This window comes from Bufo gargarizans, chromosome 1 (assembly GCF_014858855.1).
Source record: "Bufo gargarizans isolate SCDJY-AF-19 chromosome 1, ASM1485885v1, whole genome shotgun sequence".
NCBI classification, from domain to species: domain Eukaryota; kingdom Metazoa; phylum Chordata; class Amphibia; order Anura; family Bufonidae; genus Bufo; species Bufo gargarizans.
The window spans coordinates 358,881,704-358,895,402 of NC_058080.1; the positions used below are offsets into that span (position 1 = coordinate 358,881,704).

At 43.1% G+C, this 13,699-nt stretch overlaps 1 protein-coding gene across 2 annotated transcripts in view; it reads left to right on the top strand.

Moving 5' to 3' along the window:
• The window catches only part of CRTC1 (CREB regulated transcription coactivator 1), a 148,023-nt gene that overhangs the window by 113,810 nt on the left and 20,514 nt on the right, over nucleotides 1-13,699 (top strand). For both annotated transcript variants that reach the window (XM_044283337.1, XM_044283347.1), the window contains 2 exons: nucleotides 838-983; nucleotides 3,840-4,082. In XM_044283337.1, the coding sequence (XP_044139272.1) occupies nucleotides 838-983; nucleotides 3,840-4,082 (389 nt within the window). The remainder of the gene's footprint in view (nucleotides 1-837; nucleotides 984-3,839; nucleotides 4,083-13,699) is intronic.

Consider the following 13,699-nt stretch of genomic DNA (forward strand, 5'->3'; position numbering starts at 1 on the left):
CGTTACAGTGGAGAAGATTGCTGCATGTAATAGGAGCGGTCTCCTTTGATGATGAGCAGGCAATTGCCGGGAAGGAGCCCTTCCCTCCCGACGATCGGGAGCACTGCCATGCTGCCGCCAGAACTCCACCCCGCCCTCATTATTGTCAATGGGGTCAGAGCGGCGGTCCGGGGGCACATGTGAACTAGCGGCAGGATGGATCTGACAGGCTGTTCGCCCGCCAGACTCCCCTGCCGCTAGTGTGAAACTAGCCTAACATGTATCTGTATAACACCACCAGCTTTTTACTCTCCACCTCATTAACATTGCTGAGGTGAATGCACAAGCTCAGTTCCATACTGCCACCAGCTGTAGCTAATGTTAAAAGCTGTGACAGTTTCAGGAAGAGAGCAGTAGCAGAAAGGACACCCCCTAAGCCAGTGATGGCTAACCCTGGCACTCCAGCTGTGGTAAAACTACAACTTCCAAGATGCCCTCCTTGCTTGGCTGCTCTCAGAACTCTATAGAAATAAATGGAGGATGCTGGGAGTCGTAGTTTCACCACAGCTGGAGTGCCAAGGTTAGCCATCACTGCCCCAAGCTGTGATGGGGAGAAAACTGTAGCAGAATACATCTAGCAGAGCAATGAATGGGGAGATGTCTGGATCTACGTGAGGCACAGGGCTGGTTCTAGCTTTGATGGAAAGAGATTGTCATGTACTAAATGTCTAATTTAAATTGTTTCATATTAGTCATAGGTTAGCCCCTTGAAGGATTTTTTTTGCATTAGATAGAAATGTAATGGACCAACTTTCAGTGTTCAGTCATTCAATATATTGCCATTCATTTACATTTTAGGAATGACGACAACACAAGGGACGGTCACATGTCCCACACAGCATCGACAACCCTCTGTAAGCCCTTTGTCGTTAAATTCAGATTCGAGAAGGCAACCGTCCCAACAGATGTCTCCAACTATATCTCCTCTTTCACCTATAACTCAGGTATGATTGTTCTGTATACGGCTTAAAGGGTAAGACATAGGATCAGATCACTTGCGTTAGTAAACAGGACATGGCTACTTTGCAGTTGACATTGACAACAAGTAACAGACAGTTGCCATGTTATATCATACTTAGTATGACATGAGTATGGTTTCTGTGTGATCAGGAACATGGAAACAGCTGTATTAGGCTGGGTTCACATCTGCACTGTGAACTCCAGCAGTCTGTTCTGGTGATGGAACAGACTTCTGGAGTTCACTGTATCCGGCATAGCCGGAAACCACCATGCTCCGCCAGACCCCATTTACTGTAATGGACACCGGCAGTAATCTGGCCACTTTCTGGCATATATGCCGACTTTTGGCCGGACAAAAAAATGTTGCGTGTAGCCTTTTTTGTCCAGCTGAAAGCTGTTATGTACGGTGGATACAGTGACCGTATTAGTGTCAGAGTTCACAACCCAGATGTGAACCCGGCCTTATACTGCAACCCCGCTGTAAAAGAGGAGACCAGAGATATGCCTGTAAAAATTTGTGTGGCTCAATCAACGTTGGTCACAGCATACAAAGGATCACACAACAATGAGTCCCTGTATGTGAAGACAGCCTAGTCTCCATTTGTCTGCCCACATTCCCCGTTGTTTGGGCATGCTTAGACTTAATGGAACATTACATCAATTTTTTATTATTTATCACCTATTGACAGCTGATATGTGAATATTCTGTTCCCCTCCCCCAGCTCTGCAAAGGAAGTGAATAAAAGTGTTGCCTTGTCAGCAGTACGGGATAATCATGTTGTATGTGTGGAAATGTCTTCCTGCTACCTATTCTTATACAATGCTCTACAGACACTTCCTCAAAGCCAGCAGAAGATTACAGAGGAGAGAACTCCTCTGGTCTTTGTCAGCTCCGTGTTTGCAGGGGGAGGAGGGAGAGAAGATCCTGTACAGTATTTGTCTCTTCAGTGCCTGGAGAGGAGGAACCCCTGCAGCTGCTCAGTACCTGAGGCAGAGCCTACAACCCTGAGTCTGTGCTGCTTATGGTAGAAGGGGTTAAACTGTGCTGAAAAATCCAGTAGGAGGGGAGACACAGGGCAGACAGCTAAGCCAGCAGATCGGCAGTGCAGGGGGCGCGTGGCTTATGACTCTAATCAGCACAGCCTTCACAATCACGTCTCGTGTACAGACACAACGCTGGGTTCAGACCTGAGCATACTAAGCGTACGCTCTGTATGCGCGATTGTACGGGCGTTTGCAATCGCGCATACAGAGACAAGCGAACGCCCATTGTCGCACGTTCCCGCTGAAGTCTATGTACGGGAACGCGCGACAAGATGCCCCAAAGAAGCTCCTGTACTTCTTGGGGCGTCGGGCGTTTTACAGCGCGATCGTACGCGCTGTAAAACGCTCAGGTGAGAACCATTCCCATAGGGAATCATTGGTTCTTGCCTGTTGAGCGTTTTACAGCGCTGTAAAACGCTCAGGTCTGAACCCAGCCTAACTGCTCCCTCAGGCTTGTGCACGGAACATCATCAGAGAAGGGAAAGAAGCTGACATCACAGGTCATGTGACGCTCAGCTAACTAGGAGAACAGGGCCATTGTAGATGAAGTAAGTGAATTGAAAACCCCTTACATTTGCTTAGTTAGAAACCTACAAAGAACAAAAAAAATACTTGGACAACCCCTTTAACTTCCTCCTTTGGACTTTTAGCACAGCGAACAGCTTGACATCATTCACCCCGACCAGAGAGAGAAGGGAGATTGACTCAATTAGAGCGTGACACATTACACTGATAAGTGCAATGCTTTTCTGTGGACATCTTTAGCTAGGCCTATCAGGCGAACAATAGAATTATCATATTGGTGTCCTAATTCTACTAGTCTACTATTTTACTATAGGATAGCATCTTCCCAGCACTTAAGCAGATAACTAATAGTGGGTTACCTATCTATAAAGGAGTTTTATCTCTGTGCTGACAACTACAGAGATACAATATGTTGCATTTAATTTTTAGTCGCATCTGACTGAAGTGTCTCTAATGGTCTTAAAAAAATTTAAATAAAAATAAAACGACAACACGCACAAAAGTACCTGTTTTAAAGTGGTTGTCTGGCTGAACCCGGACATATCCCCATTTTCATCCCAGGCAGCCCCCCTGACTTGAGCATTGGAGCAGTTCATGTATCGGGCTGCCAGGCAGGGCCACCGCCCGGCTGTGTGTTGTAAAGGCCTTGCCCTGCGCATTTCATGCTCCGATGCTAACTTCAGGGGGGCTGCCTGGGTGAAATTATGGGTATGTCTGGGTTCAGCTCTGAACCCTGACAACCCCTTTAAAATTAAGGCTACATTCACACAAACGTATTTTGTTTCTGTGTCCGTTCCATTTTTTTGCTGATAGGATGCAGACCTGTTCATCCATGTGTCCGTTCCGTAGCCCCGCAAAAAAGATAGAACTTGTCCTATCCTTGTCCGTTTTGCTGACAAGGATAGGCATTGTTACAATGGACAAAAAAATTAACGGATGCCATACAGAACGTCATATATTTTTTTTTTTGCGGCCCGCAAAACGCATACGGTCGTGTGAATGTAGCCTTAGTCATCATCTCTCCTGCGGTTGTGGCTTACCTCCCCCGTAAAAACCATACAAGTTTTAGGCATTGACATTCATTCACCATACACAGGGTTTGGCCAACAATAGTTTAACTAACTAGTTTTTTTTTTGTTTTTTTTTGTTTTGTTAATGTGTTTATTTGATGGTTACCTGTCTGTATTGTAAGCTATAAATGTCACAATATGTTTGTCCTTTTAGCTAAAATGGAACAAATAAACTTTTTTTTTTTTTTTTCATTTTAACAGGCAGTAGCAATGGATGCTTTGTCTCTGGATCAGCAACTGCCCCCATACACTTTTTTTACACAGTCCGTTTCGCAGCAGCAATCCCAAGTGCCAAGTGGCATGTCCCAAAACTCGTTAATGCAGGGCTCCGGTTTACAGAGAGGTACGCAGCTCCCTCCTCTTACTGTCACAATATCAACTACAGTCCCACAGTCACCTCCTGGCATTCAGACGCCTTCATCGCTGGCTATGGATATCACTTCGGTAAGTTGGAACCTATTGTTGATGTTATTGCTATATAACTATAATTATATTTTTGGTCAGTATGACAGGTTTTATGTGTGTTAGATCAGTATCTTATTGGTGAGGGTCTGACACCCAATACCCCTGCCGATCAGCTGTTTAAGAAGTCACCAGCGCTTCTGTGAGCATTGATGCTTTCTCTGTACTTGCCAAGCACTGTGATGTATGTTGTATAGCGGCTGTGCTTGGTATCGCACTCGGCCCCATTCACTTCTATGGGGCTGAACGAGATACCAAGCACAGCCGCTATACAATTTACAGCGCTGTGCTTGGCTAAGGTACAAGAAGATCACAGCACTCACAGGAGCTCTGGTGCCCTCTCACACAGCTGATCGGTGGCCGTTGGGTGTCTGACCCCACTGATCAAATACTGATGACCTATCCTAAGCATAGATCATCAGTATCAAAATCTTAGAAAACCCCTTTAATACCTGTCATTATGAAGAGGAGTTCCAGCAGGAATAAAAATTGGTGTCAATATCCTCAGGAGGTTAAAATAATAAAAGAACTGATACTTGCCTCAATGATCCCCCTCAGTGTCCTGTTCTGATACTGCCTGGCTCTCCCCGGCGCTCTACTATTTGGTCTAATCTTGACACGCAACCATTCTATGGCTAAGGTGGGTGGGTTACTGCTGCAGCCGTTGATTGGCTGAATGGTTATTTCCAGGCATTTCCTGTGCTGAGAGGTGTCCAGGAAGTAGAGACGAGCATTGCCCCTGGCAGTATTGGAATAGGAGTGATGGGAAATTGGCAACAATCAATGAGAAAAGGCCCATCCTCCAGTATGTTTCAGTTTTTATCACTGACCCATTGACGTGAGTGCAAGTACTGCATGAAAAGCTCATTGAAACATGTGCCCTGCGCCTGGTTGCATTTTTCACACATTTAATTTCAGGTCCTTCTTGTGTGCGCATATTTTTTTTTTTAAGCTGATCGATCTTGAGTGAGAAAAAACTCCTGTACAAACCTAGGTTTCACTGCGGGTGCTGTCCGTTTTAGGCTGGTTTCACACGAGCGAGTGTCATGCTCTGGACTCGCAGCGTGAATGTCAGAGAGCTCCAGTCCTGCACTGACTGGGTCGCATAGCATTATATTGATCTATGATGCTATGTAACCCTTGCTGTTCTGGAATGTGTGACATAATGCTATCACTGTTATCCAATACATTCCAGAATGGTCCTACGTTATAACTGTAGGTGAGTAAATTACAAGACAAAGGTTAGGAAACACACAGTAACTAAAAATTTCATTTTAAGTTACTGTGTGTTTCCTAACTTTGTCTTTTAATTTACTCACCTACATTTATTACGTAAGACCATTTTCAGGAGATCTTCTTAAAAAGGTCTCTTTTTACTTTATCATTTAATCCAAATTTAATTATGCAATTGTAATTACTAACTTGTTAAATTATATATCTCGCTTTGGTAGAAATGGCTACAAGTTTACATCAGGTACTGCACTATTTGTGTCTGAATAGAGGCTCCACCATTACTTTGCAAAGTAAAGACTTCTCGAAGCAGACAGATGCTTCATGGTGGAAGAGCAACTCTTTGTCCTTTTTACCATTTTCACAATCGCAATCAAATACAGTAACCACTATTGATTCAGTAGGTACCAAAATAATATTCAAGGATACCCTTTTCTGCCTTAGGCCATTTTCACATTTGCGGCAAGAGATCCAGAAGGCTGTTCCAGCAGAGAACAGCCTGCCAGAGCTCTCTGGATTCTGCATTGCCAGACAGTGCCAGAATGGCCACCTGCCCCATTAACAATAATAGGATCCAGCGGAGTTCCAGCCTCTACTCTGCAAATATGCAGATAATTGGCTAGACTAGGGTTGTCATGATAATCTTTATTCGATTTCGATGCCATAAAAAAATTATTGTGATACCCGATACCACGCAAAAAAAAAAAAAAAAAGCCAAAAAAACATGTGCTTTCTGCATTTTATGGAACGTCCGGCCCATAATAGAACAGTCCTGTCCTATATTTTGGGGGGGGGGGGGGGGGGGACAAGGTGACTCAAAATGGCGAATCGCACGGTTTAGATTTTATTTTTATTTCTGTTATGGCGTTCACCACATATAAAATATTTTTGCAATTTTTTTGGATGTGGTGAAATCTTTAATTTTTTTTTATATAAATTTTTTCATGTAAAATTGGGAAAGGGGGTGATTTATTTATTTTTTTACTTTGTATTTACTAACTATTAGCCCCCTTAGGAGCTAGAACCCTTGTCCTTTTCACACTAATAGAGCTCTATTAGAGTGAATAGGACTTTACTCTTTCCCTGCAGCCCTGCGCTTTGTGCACACAGCAACAGGGAGCTTACCATGACAGCCAGGGCTTCTGTAGTGTCCTGGCTGCCATAATAACCGATCATAGGCCCGCAATTACACTGCTGGGGCTCCAATCGGAACTGCCACTGTCACCAATGGAGGGGAGGGGACCATGTGGCAACTGTCACCAATAAATATAACAATGATGGAGTGGGGGTGGGTGCCCGTGGAAATGGGGGGAGGGGTTTAAGCGGACTGCGCCACCAATGAATATAATTAACACCTTAATGCAAGTGTAGGCAGCAGGTGTCGGCTGTATTGCATACCTGGCACCCGACCTCGGACAGGGTGCTGCGATCCCCGTGAATGTGCACCTGAGGGGTTAATTGCCGCGGTTCAGCGAATTGCCCTGCCCGGTTATTGAGGCTAGGTATGTGATACTGCCGCCGGCACCCGCTGCCTTCACTTGAATTAATGTGTTAATTACATTCATTGGTGGCGCAGTGGCCACAGCCCCTCCCCTTCTCAGTACTATGTTCTCATTGGTGGCAGCAGCGGCACAGTGGGGAGGGAGGGACTCCCTCCTTCTGCTTTGTGCTGCTGAGTAGAACATGGCGCACGCTAAGTGCCATGTTCTCTAACGGATACTAGGCAGCACAACTGCATAAAAGTATAGATTCGGTATTGATACTTGGATTCCAGGTGCAACTCTAGGCTGTGGTTTTTGTCCAGCCGATTCTCTGCATATTTGTTGGGAGAAATGCTGCAGTAACCAGTTCTGCAATTTTGCATCAAATCCCAACATAAAAAAATAAAAATAAAAAAATGCATACAGTTTGTGGCTAAAAGTCTGACCCAGTCAGAGCCTGCGACACATAATACCTCCTAGCCAAAAAATTATAATGATGCAGAGTTCATACACATATCCTCATGTGATCACTAGAACTGAAGAGACCAGAATGATCAGGTGCCAGTGAACATTTCAGTTTAAGTGCGTAGCTGCTTATCTGGTCATCCCTGTAATAGAAAAAAAGAGCCTGGTATTGTTTGGAACTTGGGCTTTAAAGGGATTCTGTCACCTCCCCTAAGCCAAAAAACGATTTTAAAGCAGCCATGAAGCACAGCTTACCTGGATTAAGCTGTGCTCTTTTATCTTGTAATCCGTCCAGCAGTTACTCCAAAAAACGACTTTTATTGATATGCAAATGTGTCCTGAAGGTGCCCAGAGGGGCGTTTTGTTCTTCTTAGAGAGCCCAGTACTGCCCCTCTTACAGTGCCCAGCCCGCCTTCCTTGCACTGTCTAACCGCCACCCCCAGCCTGCCACAGCCTCTCCTCCCCCTCCTCCCCCCTCCCTCACGCCGAACGAACTCTCGCACAGGCGCAGTACCCACTGAGGGCTGCGCCTGTGCGATCAGCAGGAGACTGAGGGCAGGAGCTTCATCCTCGTCACTGGGCATGCGCCGAGCCCAGTGACGTCCGATGCTCGCTCTTCCCTCAGTCAGCAGGGAAGAGGGAGCATCGGACATCACTGGGCTCGGCGCATGCCCAGTGACGAGCAGCAGACTGTTATTAGACAGCACAATCCGCTGCCTGGAGACTATTTTTTAACCTGCTTAAAAATTGCAATTGCCCAACTCGTGCATTGGGTAATTGGCAGCAGCAATATACAGCCAGATCAGTTTCCTACGAACACTTGTTAGCGATGTTCTGGCCGACTATCGCTAGGCGTAATCCAGTCTTAAGAGTTATGTCAGGATTTACTTAGCTTTTTACTCAGAAATTCTGTTCCTGAATAATATAGCCTCATATAATATAACTAGGGATGAGCGAATCGACTTTGGATGAAACATCCGAAGTCAATTCACATAAAACTTCATTCTAATACTGTACGGTGCAGGAGCTCAGTACAGTATTAGAATGTATTGGCTCTGATGAGCTGAAGTTAGTGCTTCGCGATGTCTCCCGAGACTTCAGGTAATAACTTCATAAATTAATTTGTACATTAAAAAAAAACTATTTCCCGACCTCTGGTTCGGTTACAAGTGATACCTTGATGTTTCATCCAAAGTCGATTCGCTCATTCCTAAATATAACCTTCTGTATCACACACATCTCCACCCCTCTCTTGCATCTCATTCTCAGATAGGGCTGCAGAAATCACGTGACAACTTCGCTATAAATGAAATGATAGTTGTCGTGATTTACAGTGTTCAAAAGTTTGTGGACTTGCATTACATTAGCACCAACTAAAATCCTTGTACATCCAGTCCCACTTGTAAGGCAGTTTTTAATTAAAAAAATAAAATAAAAATTGTAATGTACATATAAATTATATGCTTTTTTGCATCAGAAATATAGAAAGTGATTTTTGACTTTTTTATTTGTTTATACTGTATATAATTCACACTGAATAACCTGTTAATTGAGTTGGTTGAGTTATTTAGTGGTGTGGATACCTTTTCACTGTAGGTTTTTTTTGGCTTACTTTTATGTAATGTTCTAAAATGTATTATGTAAAGTAATCACGTATGTTTTGCAAGCCTTTTTCTATTAAATTAAACAACATTTTTAATGTTTTATTACATATTTTTTTAAATTCTCGTAAGGGATTACTGTCTTAAGTTATTTTATACTTCAAATGTAGTAGCATACTCCTGTATGCTAATACATTATACTGTGTGTCTCTATGGCACAGAATGTGGTTGCGTTAACATTAGTGTGTCCTAACAGCAGGATTACTGAATTTATAGTCCTGGGGCCCTTTTTGGTCCCCAGGGCAGAGTGCAGAAGACTTGCCTAGCCTCCGATCAGATCATTGGTGCCCAGTTAGAGAGTGAAATCTACTTTGATAATGCCGTGGTCACAGACGGCAGCAGCCAAAGGGTTAACAGTTGGGCTTGAAACTACCTGTTGTTTTCTGTATATATGTGAAAACAATTTTATTTTGTCACCAGAATTGGCTACTCGGCTCCACCATGTTGTAGAATATATCTTTTCAGCAGAAGGTTATGTGATATATAATGTGTATATTGTTAAATCATTCCTCCAGCTATCCTTCTAATGGTGTTCCTTCAACTTTATGATCTAGAATAAATGAGTGCCCCATGCTGTATGTTCATTCACTTGTAGGCTGCACATGTGCACCACCATATAGAGCAGTGTACAAGGAGACTTCAAGCCCTGCAGCCCTTTACTTCCTCCCTTGTGAGATAAGATCCTGGAAAACTAGAGCATGAGATAAGGGCAGTTTAAATAACTTGACTGTTTTACCCAAGCAGAGACTAACAAGCTGCCTCCATGTCTATATAAAGATCTTAGTAGTTAAATTCTCCTTCTCAAGCAGGGTTGCCAACCAGAATTTTTAATTTTTTTCTTTGACAAGTTATCCAAAAATCACAGACAGACATTTTTTTACAGAAAAATTGAAAAAATAACTCGGGAAGGAAGATAACACTATATCAATGTGTAAAGTCACTGAAAAGATCCCAAAAAACGCTGAAATCAGTAATGAATTATTGAACTAAAACTTAACTTTTTTAATTTAAGCAATATTAAAATCATAGGCCCTAAGGTAGTAAGATAAATCAAAATAGCTGCTTATAAGCAATCACATATAATGTTAACGCAAGTAGGAGACTTGTTGCACAGCGGCACTTGGTATAGAAAACCTTGTTCCTACCGCTCTGTCGCCAAGATCCAGTGGGCAGCCTGTATCCAGGTAAGTACCAATTAGTCCACTTAGAGGAGACTGTATGCTAAAATGCTTGTTTGGATTTGGGGTCTATTATATCCTTGATGTAACCCTGTGTAGCCTCTAGATGTTGGAGCAGCCTCACCACAGGGCACTCGTCCTTAAAAGGGCGACTCCATCCAGAACCTTTCCCTGTTCACTGGCCTTGATACAGCCCTATCCTAATCAAAGTCCCTACATGCACGTTTCATATTCAAGTAGTACAATCATCAGGGGAATTATTCAGGCTATTTGGGCAAGATAAAAAAACCAAGGGAGGATTGTGGTGCGGGTATATAAACGCAAACCACCCACAATCAACAGTATGATAAACTGTTCCCTCAATGGGTGGAGAGGTGATACCAGTTATAACACACCTCACCACCCAATAAGGGGGAGAGGGAGAACTAGATATAACTCCCTAGCCCCACAAAAATGGTAATCTTTCCTTCACCCTCTATATTCAGTTACTTGCCGTCTCATGTCGCCTGCACTTCAAAAACATCTCTAGAATCCACCCCTTTCTTACTGTGGAAACAACAAAAATCCTCATTGTTGCCCTGATTCATTCTCGTTTTAATTACTGTAACGTATTACTAGATGGTCTCCCCCTCACTAAACTTTCCCCTCTCCAATCAATCCTGAATGTAGCCGCCAGGCTCATGTATCTAACCACTACGCCGATGCCTTTACCCTTTCCAGTCATTGTACTGGTTGACCTTACAGTATAGGATTCAATTTAAACTGCTCGTTCTCACCCACAAAGCTCTCCACGGTGCTGCACCTCCTACATCTCCTCCCTCATTTCTGTCTATCCTACCCGTGCTCTCCGTTCAGCCAATGACTTACGATTAACATTCACCATAATCCAAATCACCCACTCCCGTCTTCAAGACTTCTCCCGAGCTGCACCAGCTTTCTGGAATGCCCTACCCCAGTGATGGTGAAACTACGACTCCCAGCATGCTCCATTTATTTCTGTGGAGTTCTGTGAATAGCTAAGCAAGTGTGCATCTTGGGAGTTGTAGTTTTATCACAGCTGGAGTGCCAGAGGTTAGCCATCACGGCCCTACCCCAATTAGGTTAATTAACAACATCCGCAGTTTTAGGTGCTCACTAAAAATGCATCTTTTTAGGTTGGCCCATCACTTCCCCTGATCTAACTCTTCTCCTTCCCAACCCTCTTTTAAACCTGATCCATTGTCAAATCTCAACACCTCATGCGCTTAGACGCATTACAGCTCCTGCAGCTTTATATCTGCTTCCCTATTGTGTTAAGATGGCATTGTAGAATACAAGCTCCTATTACCATCTGTCACCCCTATCTTCTCATAGATTGTAAGCTCTTCCGAACAGGGTCCTCATTCCTCTTGTTTTAAATGTTGACTTGTTTCTATTTTATTTATGACAGAAAAAAAGTTGTCTATTTTTACGTACTGTCCAAGAATATCCGGACGTTACACTGCTCATGAGTGGAAGGAGAAGGAAGTATAATGTCAGATACTAGGCAGTGATGAGAGGCCATCTTGCACTATGTCTGTAACATGGAAGAGAAAAAAAGAGCAATGTGTAGCACAAAACATCTGTGAAAACACTCCACAAAAGATGCTGCACATGAAGCTCTTAGAGTACTGGAGAGACACTCAAGCACTTGACTAAATCAAGAGTCTAAACTGATGTATGTATGTAATTAAGTGCTACTGTACGTCTGTACTTAATGTAAACTTGTCACATTGAAAATGCAATCTAGTCTACAGGCAGCATAGTACTGAGCAGGCGAAGCAGATTGATATGCAAGTTTGCAATAAAAGATTCAGTATAACTTGTTGTTTATTCCTTTCAATTTCTTTGGAGTCCAGTAGGTGGTCCAACTTGATGGACAGATATAGCTGTGTGCACATGTCTACAGAGAAGACTGTCAGTCCCTGATTAGGACCGCCCTCTAGACTCCTAAGGCTAGTAGGCTAAGGGAATAAAAGATGCATTATACTGAACGTGCTCAGCTCCTTCTGATTATTTTACTATACTGCTTGTAAGATTAGATTACATCTTAAATGTGGTAGTTTTCACTAATGTCAGTGTACCTAACTGGGTATCATAACCAAGTGCTTTCCCAGAGGACATCTTCAAATACAAACTGTAACCTGCCAGTGCTATTTAATTCTGTGTTGTTCTGTAGGCCTCTCTCCAGCAGTACCGCAGTAATGCTGGGTCCCCAGCCAACCAGTCTCCCACTTCTCCTGTCTCCAATCAAGGTTTCTCTCCAGGCAACTCCCCTCAAGTAAGGGAATCTGTGCCTTGACTTTGTTGCAGGCTTTCAGTCTTACCATTGCTGCCCCCATGGTCTGTCACTGTTCCTGTCGTGTTTTCCATGACACTGACGTCCCATCATGTTGCATAGTATCATACTTAGCTTGTGTGTTTTGTTGAGGTATCAGCAGTTGCTGTAATGTATGGTCTTCAATCAGTCCTTTGGGAGATCTATTCAAATTTTACAGTCTAAGCCAAAATAACAATTCATTTTTGACATTTGCGTTATTGTATTTGGAATTATGTAGTCTATATTAGAATTATGATGCTGTATGTGTTTACAGGTTTGCCATCAAGACATGATTTGTAGCAGAGGTTTGGCCCCTTTAACCTCTTAGTGACCAGCCTGTTTTGGGCCTTACCGACCAGCATTTTTCTTCCTTTTTTAATAGTCTCTTTCCAAGAGCTATAACTTTTTTATTTTTCAGTCTATATTGCTTTTGAGGGCTTGTTTTTTGCGTGACAGGTACACATAACTTTCTGATTAACTTGTATTAACTCTTTCTGGAAGGGAGATGGGAAAAACAAAAATACTGCCACTGCGTTTTTACGGTATAAATTTTACGGCGTTCATTTTTCGGTATAAATAACATAATATATATTTTATTCTCTGGGTCAGTGTGATACCAAATAGTTTTTGGTGGCAATTCTGTCTGGCTTTTTGTTTTACGAAGTTCACCGTAGGGGATAATTTACATGATATTTATGTAGTCTGGGTTGTTACGGACGCGGCAATACCAAACATATGGGAAAGATTTTATTTTATCTTTTTCATTTTTTTTTTCATTGAAAAGTGTGTTTTCAATGGGAAAAAAAGCTTAATTTTTTTATAGGATTTTTTTAAAAATTGGAATACATTTATTTTTAACTTTTTTTTTTTTTACTACTTAATAGTCCCACAAGGGGACTATAACAGACAGCTTTTTGATTGCTTTTAAAATGCAATGCACTATCCCTATAGTGCATTGCATTTTAATGGCAATGCTATTCTAACATTGACCAGCAGGCTGCGCCAGAGAAATCACTGAAGGTTGGTCTGGGGCCTACATCCGACCCCAGGCATCCTTCACACACATCGGCACCCCGCGATCGCATTTGCAAGGTGCTGATGGGAGACAGAGGGAACCCGAGGCATGTTAAGTGTTAAACAGCCCGGATCGGCACTCCTGCCGGTTCGGGTTGTTAGCGCAGGGCCGCGGCTCTCATGTGAGAGCCTGCACGGAGGACCCGTGCAGCGCCTAGATTGGGCCGCCACC